The following is a 17,872-nucleotide window of genomic DNA, read 5'->3' on the forward strand; positions in this document are numbered from 1 at the left end:
CTCGCATACCCTTGATGTGTTACCTTTCAAAATTTTCCTGTCTCCCGACTAGGTATAAAGCTCATAAGGCAGACACCAGCCCCATACCTTTTATATCTTCCTGGATCCCCAGCACAGTGCTTTAGAAATAGGTCTTCATCAATTTCCTGAGAGCAGAAGTCAAACTCTTTCAATGATACCCACTAGTGACCCTAGAATCCACTGCAGGGAGGAGGGAATCAGCAAAAGACCTTGGGTACATCAGCCAACCTAAGACCAGCTGGATAGAAACTGTGACTCTCCATCATGTGTGGGGCTTCAATACTTTGACCACCCACTTGGTCAGAAAATAGCCCCCTTTAACCTATAAATTGACCCGGGGCTCTAAAATAAGAGCATTCTATTGCTTCTGCTCTAGCTCATTAACTTAAAAAAATAAGGACAAGCTCTGGAAGCAAAGATTAATGTTTGCCTTGACCTGGCTGATTTATTTTTAAGTGCTGCCAGCTCAGACCTAATACATAAAGCACACTGTGAAGGTGTAGTCTAGGCAACCAGAGTACACTGCTTTTTCCATTAACAGGGATGCCAGTTAACACAGGGAGCAGCGGATCGTCAAATGTTAGCAGCTGTAAAAGGTGTGCCAAGGAGTTACAGCTTACTGCTCAGCCAAAACTAACAGTGGGAGAAAGGAGAGTATGTTTCATGCTTTTAAAGTGAGAAGGGCACCCCCCACCCCAAATTGCTCTCTTATGCTCCAGGCCAATTTCATCTGGTCAATTTCAGATCACCCCCCTTAACATAACCAGGGGTAATGTGGAATCACAGGACATGGAGGGTGGTGAGCAGAGACAGAGAGAAGAGGAAAAAACTCAGAAATCAACTGAAGGATAAGAACACCCTAGTTTATCAATATGATGGGTATCATAAAGAAAAAGTAACAGCACTGAAAAATAATATAATGAAATAAATGAAATCATGAGGAAATACCACTGTGTCTTCACTTGGACTACAATTATATAAAGCATGTGCATAAGTATGAAAAGTTATTAAAAGGAGACAGAAACACAAAAGCACATTACTTGTTATGGCAGTGAGGCCCAGGATGGGGAACATTAAAAAAAATTTCTTCTTTCCCATGTCCAGACAGTGTTACTACAACATTATATTAACACTGTAAAATTATTTAATTTTAAAATAATTTTTTCTTCAAAGATCTCAAAAAGTACAGATCACTCTCCCTAAATTGTCATAGAGCCATTCGATCCACATACTTAAGGTGTTATTGAGGCAGAAAAGAGTCTGGAGACAAAGAACCTAAGGCCGATTCATGCTGACCTCCTAGAACTAAATCAGAAGGAAAATCCCAACTCTCCACACCTAAGCAACAAAACGACTGGAGGCTACTCCCTTTGTAAAACCCCCCACATTTTCTGCGTGGCAGACGGAAAATTGAAAGTATCTCTGATTGCTTGCAGAAAGCAACCAAAGCATAGGAGTCTAAGTTTGTAACTTCATTTCAGCCTCTGATTGGGGGTCACTACTTCATTTACATAGTGTGTACATCAAGTAACCAATGGGAAACCTCTAGAGGGTATTTAAACCCCAGAAAATTCTATAACGGAGCTCTTGAGCCCCTATGCTCACTGGCTCCCACCCTGTGGAGTATACTTTCGTTTTCAGTAAATTTCTGCTTTTGTTGGCTCATTCTTTCCTTGCTTTGTGTATTTTGTCCAATTCCTTGTTCAAAACGCCAAGAACCTGGACACCCTCTACTGGTAACATTATAAGTATTGGTTTTAATATTCCAGGATTTAGGGTTCCTCTAGCTTGGTGACTTTGGGTAAACTACTTGATCTCTCAAAGCTAATGTTGGGAAATTAATAGCTATTTAGCTTTAAAATCATCCACATTCTAACAACACTTTCGATTCACTGGATTACAGAAGGGAGGGCTACCATCCCACTCACAGTGGCAACACTCCGCAGCCTCTGCTGCTGCCCAGGGAGTGTGGGCAAGAGAGAGGCCCCAGGACCACACAGACCCTGACTTAGATCTTGCTTGATTATACATGAATTGTGTAAATCCGCTTGGCTACCTTAGCTGAGGCTCAGTTTTCTCATCTGTAAAATGGGACAAGGCTTAAAGGAGAAAATAATGTACAGGGTCTGGGATAATGCTTGGCACATAGTGTGTGTCCTATAAATGTGGCCTTCCCAATCCTTATGCTAAATAAAACAAGAAACAATTTATTGTGTATTAAATTGTCATTAAAATATCAGAAAGAAGAAATATTTCTTTGAAAAACTTACACTTAACCCGTTTGAGTTCTTACACAGGAAGAGGCAATTGCCTCACGATGCCAAATCACTGGGATGAGCATCCCAAAGCACTAGGTCTTCCTTTTGCTCCACAAAAGTGCCAAGTGCAGGCGATCTATAGCTCAGAAGACAAGGACTCAGCGGCCTCTACAAGGTCTATTTTAAAACATAGGCCTGGAGACTTATCGTGAAGAGGTGAAAGAGAAGCCCCGAGGGCTTTTGGATACCTGTTCATGTCTAAATTTCCCGGGAAGAACAACCCCTGCTCAGCCACAGCAGATGAAGACACGTGTGGTGCACATACTGAGATGCTAATAATCCCTAGTACTTATTTTAATCTTTTATTCCTTTCTCCCTCCAGCAAGCTTTTTTGACTGGAACTAGAAATAAGTGGTAAAATTAAGTCTTTTGGAATCTACTAACTTTCTGTTTCATCCCTGTTCATCAAATGTCCAAAATGCAGACCTCGGCTGCAACACCAGACAACCTGAGGGCTGTGCCTGTGGTGATGGGGGGATGTGGAGAAGGAGTCTGAGTAGAGGATGCTGGGGAGGATGCCAGGCCAGGAGGAATTCCTTTTCCATCAAGTATATAAGCTGCCGACCAGGAGCAATGCATGCAGCACACAGGCATTGGTGCCTAACATCGTGGAGACAGCACCCGTGGAGGGCAGGGCGACTGGAGGGGCTTCAGAGCCTGCTCTAGGAGCTGCAGGAAGTGCAGCGCACCCCCCAGCCACCCGCTGCTGGAGCCCATTCACTCCATCATCTGTCCCTCACCATCTCCAAGGTCACCACCCATCCGAGCCAACCTCAGCTCCTTCCTGAGGGGGAGGCCTGTGCCCACCTTGTGCTACTCCAACCCGCATTCCCCTCAGGAGCCAAAGAGACTTTTTAAAATATGCATCAGGCCATGTCACCCTCTGCTTCAAACTCTCCAGTAGACTCCCACCCCGCTCGGAACCCAATCCTAATACCCACCCTCCTCAAACGCCTGCCAGCCTCTCCAATAGGCCTTGCACACTGCTCCCCTTGCTCGCACACCCTGGCCACAATGGGCTCTCGTCTTTCCCTTGAATATGACCATTGCCGAGCCTGTTCCAGCCTTGCAGCCCTGTGTGGGTTGCTTGCTCTGCTTGAAACCCTCTTCCCAAGTCTGGTGCCTTTTTGTTAACTGGGTCTAAGCTGACATGACTTTTCCTCCAAGAAGCTCTTCTCGACCACCAAGTTGAGAGCAGTCACCTGGTCACATCACCATGTCTTATTTTTCTCACCACCATTTTTACTCTGGACAATGTCTTTTGTTGCAGGCCTGCCTCTCTCCCCCGACTGGCATCTCTGCTCCAACACAGCAGGGACCAGGTCTGTCTTGCTCTCTGCAGTACCCAATGCCTATACCAGTGTCTGACGCCCAGCAGGCACTCAGTAGTTACTTATGGAATGAATGGACGGATGAAGTATGTAATACCACAGGGAGGAGGTGAGCCCGGCAGAAACCAAGCGCAGAGCATTTCTGGGAAAAGATAGTGAAGTAAAGCTTCAGCTCAACTACCCTTCTTCAAAATCACAAAACAATAAGGAAAAGAAGGGTAAAAATGGTAAGGAAAAAAATCTATTAAATAGGGAAGTGGCTATAATCCTAAAGCACAAACAAAAAGCATGACTACCAACTCCTGTAAACTGAGACATGGGAGCACGCCGAGAACCAAGAAGTGCAGATTTCCCCTAAAGTAAGAGTCACAGCCCTGGAAAAGTCTCTAACTACTCTTTGGTTAAAGTGACAAAATGTAGGAGTCTGGCTGGGCCTTGAGCAGGGACAGAGATAAAAGAGACCAAACCCCAGCATCACAGACCAGCAGGGGAGGGGGCTGAAGAAGCAGCTAGGCTGCCACACCATGCCCACTGTCTGTGACCTTGGACCCAGTTCAGAAGGCACTGAAAGTGACCTGGTAGGGAGAGAGGAGAGTCGTGACCACTGCACAGGAGCACACAGCACAGGTGACTCTCCTGGGAGCCACCAGCCCTTGTGACCACTGAGCAGAGACGGGAGACATTCTCTCAGAGGGCTTGAATACACAGACTGTGGGGCTGGGTTCCCTGCATTGCAACCCCAGCTCTGCTGCTTCCCAACTGTGTGCCCTCATGCAACCTACATAACACTCCATGCCTCAGCTTCCTCATCAGCAAAGTGGACAGAATAATAGAATCTACTTCATAAGAGTTGTTGGGGTATTAAATGAGTTTATACATCCAGAGTAGTGTCTGGCACATGGTAAGCACGATGTAAGAATTAACTATTCAAATTATTATCCCTTCTTCCACATTATTCTTTTGCTGGTGGCAGGCTCTATTCAACATTGAGTAGAGTGCTGAATAGAACACCACAGGTGCTGTGCATGTAAACTGCAAAATTAGAAATTAATACTTTTTGAAGGAGGAGAGGAACAGAAAGAAAATCACATAAAGAATACACATGATGACTGGGTGCGGTGGCTCACGCCTGTAATACCAGCACTTTGGGAGGCTAAGGAGGGTGGATCACGAGGTCAGAAGTTCAAGACCAGCCTGAACAATATGGTGAAACCCCATCTCTACTAAAAATACAACAACAACAAAAAATTAGCCAGGCGTGTTGGTGCACACCTGTAGTCTCAGCTACTCGGGGGGCTGAGGCAGGAGGATCGCTTGAACCTGGGAGGCAGAGGTTGCAGTGAGCCAAGATCATGCCACTGCACTCCAGCCTGGCAACAGAGTGAGACTCTGTTTCAAAAAAAAAAAAAAAAAAATACACATGATAAGAGGACAACCTCAGGACACAAGTAGTTCACCAGAGTCTTAAAGAAAACAGACAGTATGGCCTCATCACAGGAACAGTCACCAGAATTCAAGGAAGCAATGTAAGAACACACTCAAAGGAGACGAAAAGAGAACTGGTGGAGCTCAGGAGACACATGGAAAAAGAAAAGGAACTGTATGATATGGTTTGGATGTTTGTCCCCTGCAAATCTCATGTTGAAATGTGGTTCCCACTGTTGGAGGTGGGGCCTGGTGGAAGGTGTTGGGTCATGTGGGTGGATGCCTTATGAATGGCTGAGCACCATCTCTTGCTGATGAGTGAGTTCTTGCACTGAGTTCACATGAGAGCTGGTGGGTTTTTGTTGTTGTTGTTGTTGTTGTTGTTGTTTTTGAGATGGTGTCTTGCTCTGTCGCCCAGGCTGGAGTGCAGTGGCACAATCTCGGCTCACTGCAAGCTCCGCCTCCCAGGTTCACGCCATTCTCCTGCCTCAGCCTCCCGGTAGCTGGGACTACAGGCGCCTGTCACTACGCCTGGCTAATTTTTTGTATTTTTAGTACAGACAGGGTTTCACTGTGTTAGCCAGGATGGTCTCAATCTCCTGACCTTGTGATCCACCCTCCTCTGCCTCCCAAAGTGCTGGGATTACAGGCGTAAGCCACTACACCCAGCCAAGACAGCTGGTGTTTAAAGAACCTGGCACCTCCCCACCTCTCTCTTGCTCCCTCTCTCACCATCTGATACCGCCTACTCTCCCTTTGCCTTCTGCCATAGTTGGAAGCTTCCTGAGGCCTCACTAGGAGCAGATGCCAGCACCATGCTTCTTGTACATCCTGTAGACCCAATTAAACCTCTTTTTTTAAAAATAAATTACCAAGCTTCAGATATTCCTTTATAGCAACACACAGACTAACACAGGCACTGAGGTGGAAACATCAGCAAAGGAACAACAATAAACACACACTCATATGTATACACCACACTCATGCAAATACCACATACATGCACACACATACACACACACTGAAAACACAGGTAAGGATGTGGCAGGTAGGAATGAGAAATCCACACAAAATGAAATTATTTTAAAGCAGATAATAGATACTGAAGGCAAAGGAGAACCAACATACACACATAATTGGTATTCCTGAGGAAGAGAACAAAGCAAATAGAACATGAAAACATTCAAGGTTTTCATTAGTTGAAACATTTCTCAAAGTAACAAAAGTCATTTTTCTCCAGATCAAAAGGACATGCAATTTTCCAGGGGACAAAAATGATGCAGAACATCACCAATACATATCGTGGTGAACTGCTTAACCTCAAGACTAAAAAGAAAATTTCTGAGGGCATCCAGAATTCACCTTCAATGGGGAACAACTCAGCCCAGCCTCCAAATTCCTAGCAAAGCCAAAGCTGGGGACAATCAGCAAGGTCTACTAAGTTCTGAGATAGACCAAGTTGGAAACCAAGACTGTTATACCTCACCAGGTTGTCTTTCAAGATTGCAGACAGCAGAGAGACACTGTCAAACATGCGAGCATGCAGGCATGCGGCCTCAGGAGCCTCTGGTTAACAAGCCACTAGGTGACAGCATCCAGACAGCCAGAAAAACTGAAGTGAAGAATTTGCGAATGTAGGGAACATGGAATAAAGAATAGAGGTGAAATCTGTGGCTCCATTTCAATAGAAACTAAATAGCTATGGCATTCATGGTCACAAAGAAGAATATAAATGCTATAGACAACATAGAAGGGTACGACAAAGCCGTGAGTTCTAAGAGGGGAGGCAGAAAGTACACGCATGCTGTTTCCCATTTTCCATGGCCAAGATTCCAGCTGAAGGTGAGGCACACAGTTGAAGAAGACAGTGGCTCTGACCTCTTAATGCCTTCATTATCTCTTTTCTTAATTTTAACAACAAATTTTAGGAATGAATATTGCATATACCAAGGAAGTTCACCAATTCCTTTTAGCTTCACTTGTTTTTCTTCAGTCAATATCAAGTAACAGCATTTTTACATATCATATGATCCAAGTTTTCTTGTAGTTTTCCGTGTCTCTGCATCATCGTATGCCTCCAGCCTCCCTCTTTCTCCTCTTTGTACATAGGCACAGAGAGGTGTCTGCAGGGATAAGTGTTCATGATAGTTACTTCTGGAGTGGTGAGATTCTCGGTAATGTTTTTTCAACTTGGATTTGGTACTTTTCTTCAGTGTTTTAATTTTTAAATAATAAACACATTTCATTTTTTATAAAGCCATTTTTAAAGAAATATTTTTATTTGCTGAACCTCATTTCTTCTATACTTATTTACACCTGGAGTGGCTCTTTTTTTCCCATAGTTGCTGTTGCCTGTTTTCTGGCACGGCACCTACCCCAGACCAGTGTTGTGGGACCCCTAGAAGTGCCTGCTGTCTATCATGAAAGCCGCATTCTCTTCCAGCCTCCTGGAAGACTGGCTTTCCCAGCAGGGTGAGAGGCTGGGCCAAACCATCTGACTTCTTCCTGGCCTTGCTGGAACAAGCACTTCTGTATGGGCAGTAGAGGTGTGAGGTAAGAGTTTCGTTAATGTACAGGCATTGTCCTCTGGGTCAAGTTCACTGACTGCTGCTGTGGTCAACTGAGCTCAACCAGCCCAGAATGACAGCCCATCAAATGGTCCTCTTGGACTGGGTTATAGAATTCAATGAGATGGTGCATGTGATGTGCTTAGCACAGCACCTGGCATGTGGCTAACAGTCAGTAAATAGAAGCAATTATGAACATCATGCCAGCCACACTGTGTGCAACCACTGCCACCCGTCAAGGGTATATTGAGCACCAGGTAAAACTGACCATTGCTACCAACATGACAGAAAATTGCCACATGTCTGTCCAGCTTTTCCTGACTTCTTCAGTGTGTCATTATTAATTACCTACATCCTCTAAAAGCTAGGGAACTCATTTGCATCTCATATATTAACTATCCCTAATGATTCGCCCTTCCTCACTATTGGGTTTGGTGCTTTGGAAAATCTTTTAAAGGTTTGATCTCTCTATTTTACCTCTCATAAGGACTCTTTTCCAACCCTGCATATGGCCCCCCGCTGTTCCTCCATTTGCTGACCTGGAAGGTTATCATTATCAGAGGCCCTCTGCTGGTTATCTCACTAATTTCCATCAATTGTTGAAAGTGAACCTTGCCAAAGACCTGCATGTTGTCATTTCTGTAAGCAGTCATATAGCCAGGATGTGTTTTCTGAGATGAGGCTGTTCATCATGGTCCTAACTACCAGCAAGAAGCATTTTATGGGGGCCTGCGCTGTGTGCTGGAGATCTGGTCTCACCCTCCCCTTGACAATCCTGATCTGTCCCCTGCACAGTTTGTGCTGGGGTTTGGGGGTCTTCTGTCTCACCTGTCTGCAGGAGTACAGTGAGACACGGAGGAGAAGTAGGGGAAACCTCCCCTCATCATTTTCCCTTGTGGATGTAATGGCTCTGCTCTGGAATCCCAAAGGCTGCTGGACCCTGCAGGTAGGGCTTCTTATGTGATAAACTACCTCAGCCAGGGGCCAAGGGGCCTTTGGAGAAAAAAGAGGCAAAAAGGAACCAGCACATGCTCCCTTTTGAAATGTAAGTGGGTAAATGCTGGTGTGTGGACAGCACAGTGGCAGGTATGGCCGGGAGTATGGCTGAGCCCAGCCGAGACGGCATGATTGGACTAGGGGCAAGTCCAGACAGGCTGCCCAGAGCAGGTGCTGCATGAAAGTGCCTTGAACCTCAACAGGCAGGGTACAGTGCTCTTGGTGTCCTATTCATTCTTTGCTAGAAGGTGCTTCCTGCTGGATTGGTGGCCCCCAGGTAATGTCTATAACCAAAAAGTGGTTTGAGGCCAAAACAAGGGCAGAGGCTCTGGGTTTACTCCCAAACTGATATAAAGTTGTAAAAAATGTGCATTTCAGAAGAAAATGCAAAATATAAAATTATTTGTAAGTGGCGTATATTTTTCTTATGATTAAAAAAAGACAATGAACTTATTGAAACTTTATATAAGAACTGTAAGCAACAGCCCCCAAGGAACTCTTGCTTAGCCAGCCACTTAATGCTATAATTTACTATTTATATGAGTTAGATGCATTCTTCCCTAGCATTTGTGACAACAAGGGAATGTCCAGGATCACAAAATAGTGACAAGTAGACAAGTTCAACAATTTTTTTTTGTGGCATTTGCCTGATCTCTGATGCTGATAAGATCTTGGTCAATACTTCTCTTCAGAGTTCATGGAAAAAAAAAATATCTTGGCCAAAGTCGTGTATTTCTGGCTCTTCCAAAATTATCAACAGAGTGTTCTTGAAGTTTTGGTTGCATATGATTCTTGTCAGCAGTACAGGAAGGTCATAAAATCCTTTATTCATTTTCTCTAGCCTCAGGAATATCTTGGCCCCCAACAACAGCAGGTCCAGCTTTTGACAGCTACAGAGCCCACCTGCATCTTAAGGATGGCCAGTTGAGTTAAAGTTGAGGGCATACCTTATAAATAGAATTATTAATAGCTTGATTCAAATTGTTTTTTCATTTGGCAAACTTGAGCATAAAATGCCTGGAAGGTGTGCGTAGATGATGCTTCTAGTTCCTAGAAAAGATATGGCTTCATAACCTAACAGACTAGGGATGTCCCAAGTCTTTTAGAAATCAGTTACCAAACACGTGCTGGAAACAGTGTTTACAAGTATACATGCTAACTGTAAAATTAGCCCAGTTTCTTAGTCTATCTGAACCCAGTTTGTAAAACGGAGGCAATAATGCCTTGTGGCCAAAAAGCCATCCAAGACTGTCCAGCTGTATGGCCTCCGAGTCAAGCCAGATGCCTGGCAAGTCAGGAGACCAGTGAGTGCAAAGATCACCTGAGCTGCACTCACTCTCCATGCAGCCAAGGCTTTCTTCGCTGCAGGTGGAATCCTGGAACCTCAAAAGTATAACAGCCAAAGGTGTACTGATACATCATCAAAGTGGGAAACCAAACCAAGAATGTTTCTGAGACTGGTGGAGCAACGATGACCTGAGATTCATAAAATAGCTACCGAGGAGGCTGAAGGGCAGAGCCCATGAGACCAGTTTGGAATGCCACATCTGCAACATCATCCACACAATGCAGGTCATTCAAACCAGCAAAAGAGGGGTCCCAAAGTCCAAGAGCCCTGGCTTGCCGGGCTTCCTTCCCTCCTTCATTCTCTTCTTTCGCACTGCACTTTCCTGATTTTCTTCCTTGGTCTTTCTTTGTTCCTGGATCCACTTCCCCTTGCTGTCCTCTGAGTGTTTTAGTGGCCCTTGGTCCACTTCTCTATCCACACTCACTCCCAAGGTGACTTCACGTCCAGTCCCATGACTGTACAAATGCACAACACCCAGTGACACCCAAGTGTATGTCCCTAGCACTCCCCGCTCTCTCAACTCCAAACTGGTATATTCAATTTAATTTCACTTAAAGGACAAATTTAAAATATTAAGTAATAAACAAAGTACCAAAACAACCACAATCTCTTACCTGATGAATCAGACAAAGTATCTCATGTATCATGCATTTGTCTGAATTATGTGGCTCTGCATTTTATAATCTGAGCACCGGGGGAAAGGCCTGCATGATTTTTTTAAGTGTGTCATACATAGCTGTCAGTCAATTCTGCTTAATGCTGTATTTTATTATCTGTGTAGTACCCTGATTTTGAATAGGTTGTGTTTCAAAACCCTCTGGGTAAATTAATATTCTGAGTCTTAGGTCACAGTTTTTTAGAGAAGTATGGCTAGGCCATAAGCTGTTGAGCTTTTCTTCCTTTTCCTGGCTACTGATGTCAGCTCAGTTCAAGATCTCAAGTCCTATATGAGTTCATTCCAACACCATGAATTCCTGGACTCCTGTCTGTACCCACCTCAGTCATACCTGTAAACCTGCACGCTGACCTGTCTAAAACGGTTCCCATCATGACTGCTCAGAAATTGTAGTGGTCCCTTCTGCCCATGGAACTTAATAGAATTATGGACCATCAGAGGGGCCGGGACCCACAGAAAGATTTACTGTGAGAATATCAACTATACTTAACATCTGAAATATTATCTTGTTTAGTATAATTTTAGTGACCATTTATTTTCCCTTCTTTTTTAGGCCCACACAGCTGAAAATAATAAACTTCTTCTCTCTGAAAAGAGAATCAAGTCCTGTGTTTTTGCAATATAAACAGTGGTTACCTTATATTTTAAAAAATCTCAGAATTGGCTCCTGGTCCTCTAGAAAATAATCTAAGTACATTTCATAATTTAGAGTTAATTCACAGTTTCTGCTTTAAACACTCATTTGTTGGACAAAATATGTACTTACAGTACTGAAAGAGTTGTAAACAAATGAATACCCAGACTTAAAACCATTTTAGCAATTGTTAAATTGTTTAAATTTAACAATTTTAAATATCTGTCCACAGTAGACCACAGTAGACCACTGTGGAAAGATACTTAAATCCCAAACCTAAATATCAAGAGACAGGAACTGGGTAGCAGAGATTACTTTAGGTGTAAAATCCCACTTTCAAATGTCCTTAGCAGCCTAGCGATCTATGTCCTCTGGGGCATGCAAAAACATACTGTCCATACCACAAATGAGACAAATTCATCAGACCCTTCACTAAGATTCTGAAAGCTCTGGAAGAAAGAAGATTCCTATTTTATCTGAAATTGAATTATAAGGTGGATATGAAACCAAGGATGTACGAGGAGCTAAACTTAGCATGGGAATGGATCAATTTCTGATTTCAAGTGTCGATCTTGGAAGAAACTTACCTGAACATTATTAAAAGTTATCTGCATGATACAAATGATCCCAAAGTGTCGTTATTCTGACGTGTCCAATTCCATTATACATCATGTCAGTTATGTGTAAAATTCATTACTGTTATGTGTTTGAAAATATAACATTCGAATGCAGCTTATTCTTGTTTTTAGAACTTGACACCTACTTTTCAAATCCTCTCTCTGATCTGAGAACTCAAAAGAAATTGGAAACTTGAAATCTTGACACTCCTTACCTGATGTTGGCTCAATAGCAAAGGCTTGATGAGACTGAATCAAAGTGATATAGAACTCAAAATCTACAGGGCAGCTGCACTGCAAAGGAATAACATAAGTTTTGCTGCAAAACAAACAAAAAAGAAAAGAAAAATATTATTTTTCTTTATAACCGGTTCTTTTGGTAGCAAGGAATGGAGACTCAAGTTATGTAATAAATGATGATGACTGCCAATGCTGATCTGGCACTTCCTATGTGCCAGGAATAACCCCAGGCATTTCCCATATATTAGCTATTTTAATCCTATGAGGTAGTGCTGTGATTATCCCCACTTACAGAAGAGGAAACTGAGGCACAAGAGAGGGTAAGTGTTCCACACAAGGTGACGTAGTTAGTTAGTGGCAGAACCGTGATTTAACGCAGTCTATTGTGCTGGGTGTCCCTACTCCTCACCCCACTGTCCTTGCTACCTCTCGAGTACTGTTAGGTTTATTTTCCAGAGTTGCAGTGATAGGGAAAAGGCAGTCTCTACCACACAGCTTGGCCTCACCGAACCAAGGAAAGGCCAAATAGATGGGCTTACAGAAAGCCTGGGAGACCCCTGGCCTTTCATAGAGCCTGGACGGGACAGCGTGGAAGAAACCACACTTTGGGCTGTGTTTGATTGAAATAGGCTAGGTACTCTTTATTTGGTCAGAAGTCCAGCAACCATTAGAGAACGTGGAGGAGGTCTATGTACTCAGAAATGGTCTGTCACCCCAAGACAAGGCGGACCTCTAAGCTAGCTTGAAGCTGTTCCTTACAGCACCCCAGGAGCTGTGGCAGTGGTGGCATTTCTTGGAGTGCCCCACGCTTCCCATAATGTCCTCTCCTTCAATCAGGGCAATCCAAGTCAGCCAGAGTTGACTGCCTGGGGGAGCAGAGCTCTCCAGGGTAATTCTATGTCCTATGCAGTGCTGGGGGCAGGTTATCGGGTCCCCTTGCAGCAGTAGGAAGTCAAGTGCCTCCTTTCAAGTGACCCAGCCACTCCCTGCATTCCTGATTTTTTTGCACCCCCTCCCTTCTCCTTAAGCCATCAGCCAGCTTCATCTTCGACTCTGTACATCTCTTCTCTACCCCACACCTTCTGAGCCCTCACCCCATCACAGCCCTCCTGACTCGAGGCTGGCCCAACCTCTTATCCTTTTAGCTTCTGGTCTCCCTGCCAACAGCCCATCCCCTCATTTTCCAGTTCATACTCCCAGAACACAGTTGTAATCTGGTTTGAGCAGAGCTGCCAGACCAGCTGGGCTCTACCGTCTGGGCAGGACCCATCCGAACCCATCTGTCTGTGGACTTCTCCAATAATGACAGGCTTCCCTACCTGCCCAGTGTCTGTCTTCCCTAGAGATTCAGAGTCCTACGAAGGCAGAGACCAAGTCCATTTGGGTCCCAGTGTATCCCAGAGTGTCACATGGACCAAAGGCTCAACAAATATTTGTTGGTGTGAAGCGAAATAACCCTTTTTTCAGTAGCAATTTTGGGGATATGACATAACTCACATGTGGCTTTTAAAATTATGCCCAAAACATTTTTATTTGGCTTTAAAATTCATTATCTTTAAAAAATCTGTGAAATATTTCAAATATAAAGAAAAATGTAAAGAACAATAAAATAACGACCCCTTTATCTACTACTGAGCTCTAACAAATCTTTTGCTTTGGGTATATCAGCATTATGTTTTTAAAGAAATAAAACATTACAAAAGAGTTGAAGCTCCCTGTAGCTCCTTCCCCAGTTCTCTCCCTCTTCCTCCCTGCTTTAAGATAGTCAGGTTTATCAACCTTTATTTTGGAGAAAATTGAAATCTGTTCCAAACTATGAACATGGCATGTCTCTAATTTATTCAGGTTTAATTTTATGTCCTCAATCAAATTTTATAAGTGACCCCTACCCTGTATTCACTGTTCTACCATTCTCATGCATTCTAGTAATATTACTACTTACATATGTATGCATAAAAATATGTGGTATGTATAAAATATATAGTATGTTGTTTGTTTTTTAACAATATTGCTCTGAAACTTGCTATTTTTGCTCAGATTACGTTTTTGAGATTTATCCACGGATATATGTAAAGGTCTGTTCATTCATTTTAACGAGTGAAGAGTATTCCGTTATATAATTATATCGCACTTTATTCAGCCACTCTCCTGTTGATGGGTATTTAGGTTGTTTGCATTTTTTCACTATTGCAATGTGGCAGTGAAGATCCTACTGCATGACTCCATATGCACCTGCAGTAGAGCTACTTTAGGAATAACCCCAAATGGGACTTCTGGTTAGTAGCAAAGTAAAAATGTTAAATTTACTAGATAGGACTAAATTTTTTTTCAAAGCCCTTTACCAATTTACACTTTTACTAGCAGAATAGGAGAGTTTCTGTTGCTTACCAACATTTAGGATTCTCAGGCATTTTAACTTCTGTCAACCTGATGGAGGTGAAATGGCATCTCATTTCACTTTCATTCTCATTCTTTTGAGGTTGAGTTTCTATTCCTGTGTATTCATTTGGGTTCCCTCTCCTGTGACTTGCCTGTGCATATCCTTTGCCCATTTCTCTATTCATTGGTTTTGTCCTCTTAGTCATTTGTAAATTCTTTTTTTTTTTTTGAGACAGAGTCTCACTTTGTCACCCAGTCTGGGGTGCAGTGGCATAATCATAGCTCACTGCAGCCTTGATGTTCTGGGCTGAAGTGATCCTCCCACCTCAGTCTCCTGAGTAGCTGGGACCACAGCTGTGCATCACCATACCTAGCTAGTTTTAACATTTTTTGTAGAGATGAGTTCCCACTATGTTGCCCAGGCTTGTCTCGAACCCCTGGGCTCAAGTGATCCTCTTGCCTTGGCCTCCCAAAGTGCTGGGATTACATGCATGAGCTGCCATGACTGGCCTCATTTGTAAATTCTAATATTAATTTAGTTAATTATATGCATTGCAAGTATCTTTTCCAAGCCATAGTTTATTTTTTGATTTATTTATGGTGTTTTTTGTTGGACATAAATTTTTAATTTTAAGGTAGTCAGTTTTATCAATCATTGTTTTGGAGAAAATTGAAATCTGTTCTAAACTATAAACATGGTATGTCTCTAATTTATTAAGGTTTAATTTTATGTCCTCAATCAAATTTTATGTGTCTCCATAACGAGCTTATACATTTTGGTTAAGTTTTTCCCTAGGTGTTTTGGTATGTTTGGGTTGCTGTCATAGAATACCACAGACTGGGTGGCTTATGAACAACAGAAATTTATTCCTCACAGTTCTGGAGGCTGGGAAGTCCAAGATCAAGGTGCTGGCAGATTTGGTGTCTGGTGCAGGCCTGCTTCCTGGTTCATAGATGACCATCTTTTTACTGTGTCTTTGCATAATGGAAGGGGCTACGAAGCTATCCAGATCTCTTTTATAAGGACACTAATCCTGTTCATGAGGGCTTTGCCCTCATGGCCTCATCACCTCCCAAAGGCCCCACCTCCTAATATATCACCTTGGGGGTTAGATTTAAACACATACATTTTGAGGGGGAAACAAACATTCAGATCATAGCACCAGGTAACTTATAGCTTCTGTGTCATAGTGAATGGAATGTTTGTCTTTTATAATTCATTATTACTAGTGTATTGCAATGCTACTTTTGGATTTTGATTTAAAACCCTGCTAAAGTCTTTTATGGGTTGTAAAAGTTTATCTGTAGATTTCCTTAGATTTTCTATGTAGAAAATTATACAGTCTAGGCCAGGCACAGTGGCTTGTGCCTATAATCCCAGTGTGAGTCATAAAATCTAAAAAAAAAAAAAAAAAAGAGATTATTTCTTATTTACTCTCCCAACTCTTATAACTCATATATTTTTTTCTGATCATTGCATTGATGACTTCTAGTATAATACTGAATGGAAGTGAAGAGAGCATCTTTTTCTTATTTTGACTTTATTGGAAATACTTTAATTTTTTACCACTAAGAATGATGTTTCTAGAAAGTTTGTGATAGCTTTTATCAGGTCAAGGAAATTTTCTTCTATTTCTAAGCTTTTTTTTCCACTTAATGAGTTTTCTTTTTGTTAAAATTTGCTTGGTATACATACCTCTTCCATTCCTTCATTTTCAAGCTTCCTGAAAAGTTTTATTTTAGGTGTGTCTCCAGAAAGCAGGATATAGCTGGATTAAAAAATGTTTAGCAGGTAGGATAATCTTTTCCTTTTGATAGGTGAGTTTAATCTGTTTTCATTTGTCACAATTAATAATAGACATATTTGAACTTATTTCTACCACCTTGTTTTGTGTTTTCTAAAAAACATCTTTGCTTCATTTTTGTTCTTTTGCCTCTTGATGGACTGACTGCTTTTATATTTCTACTTTTTTTCCTCCTATGACTTGGCAGCTATAGACTGCATTTCTATAATTTTAATTATTACTCTAAATTTTTAAAAGATATGTCTTATTGACAGCTGGGTGCTGTGGCTCACGCCTGTAATCCAAGCACTTTGGGAGGCCGAGGCGGGCAGACCACTTGAGCTCAGGACTTCAAGACCAGCCTGGGCAATGTAGCAAAACCCCATCTCTACAAAAAAAATACAAAAATTAGCTGGGTACAGTTGCGTGTGCCTGTAGTCCCAGCTGCTCAGGAGGCTGAGATGGGCTGATGGCTGGAGCCTGGAACATGGAGGTTCTAGTGAGCCAAGATCGCATCACTGCACTCCAGCCTGGGTGACAGAGCACAGGCCCTGTCAAAAAAAAAAAAAAAAGATATGTCTTACTTATTGAAAATTCCCAACAAAGTCTAAACATACCTAGTATTTCTATCCTCCCAAATACAGTGTGGTTAGCCCTACCTGCCTATTGAAGACTCTTTCTTACCCCTCCATCTTGTATATGCTTGTATATGTTGAGTTGTAGTTTTCGCTTAAACAGCAAAAAGTACTGACTTTTAAAAATGGTTAATCAATTAAATTTACCAACATATGTAATTAATTTTGGTGTTTGCCATTCTCCTTTGATTCCCATGGCTACTTTCTGGATATGTTTTTCTTCTTGCTGGCATATGCCTTTTAAATTTTCTTTTAGTGAGTATTGTGTGTGGGAAATTCTTATGTAAATAAACTTATTTTTTATTTTCTTCCTTGGGAAAAATTTTAGGTTGATTGTTTATTTTCCCTTCGCATTCTGAAAATATTTACTCCACATCTTTCCTTAATTGTTTGTTGTTGATGAAGAACTGTTGTCATTTTTTTGTAGATTATCACTCTTTTCTCTCTGGCAGCTTTTTAAAGTTTCCTTTTTTTTTTCTTATTTATTTATTTATTTTTTATAGAGATGGGATCTCACTTTGTTGCCCAGGCTGGTCTCAAACTCCTGGGTTCAAGTGATTCTCCTGCCTTGGCCTCCCAGAGTGCTGGAATTACAGGCAAGATTTCTCTTTATTCTTGATGCTCTGCAGCTTGACTCTTATGTGTCTAGGTAGAAATTTATCTTTATCCTGCCAGATATTAATATTTGAATGCACTTATCAAATCTTCATAATTATCTTTAACACTGAAAAGCTTGGTATTATTCTGTACCATTCCCTCCACTCTCTCCTGACAGAACTCTAATTTATTAGACACATATATCTTGGAGCTTTTCAGTCTAGCTTCCATACCCCCTGATTTCCCTTCAAGTAAAATGTAACCTCTATGAACTCTATACTGGGTGAATTCCTGTATTATTACT

General features: G+C 42.1%; 1 protein-coding gene across 12 annotated transcripts in view; it reads right to left on the reverse strand.

Annotated features, from left to right (window-relative positions):
• The window catches only part of CFAP221 (cilia and flagella associated protein 221), a 113,800-nt gene that overhangs the window by 57,401 nt on the left and 38,527 nt on the right, over positions 1-17,872 (reverse strand). For all 12 annotated transcript variants that reach the window (XR_008522729.2, XM_002812412.4, XM_054549240.2 and 9 more), the window contains one exon: positions 12,149-12,252. Coding sequence is in view for 11 of the 12 variants with exons in the window: in XM_002812412.4 (XP_002812458.3) it covers positions 12,149-12,252 (104 nt within the window). In the remaining variant the exon portion in view is untranslated. The remainder of the gene's footprint in view (positions 1-12,148; positions 12,253-17,872) is intronic.

This window comes from Pongo abelii, chromosome 11 (assembly GCF_028885655.2).
Source record: "Pongo abelii isolate AG06213 chromosome 11, NHGRI_mPonAbe1-v2.0_pri, whole genome shotgun sequence".
NCBI classification, from domain to species: domain Eukaryota; kingdom Metazoa; phylum Chordata; class Mammalia; order Primates; family Hominidae; genus Pongo; species Pongo abelii.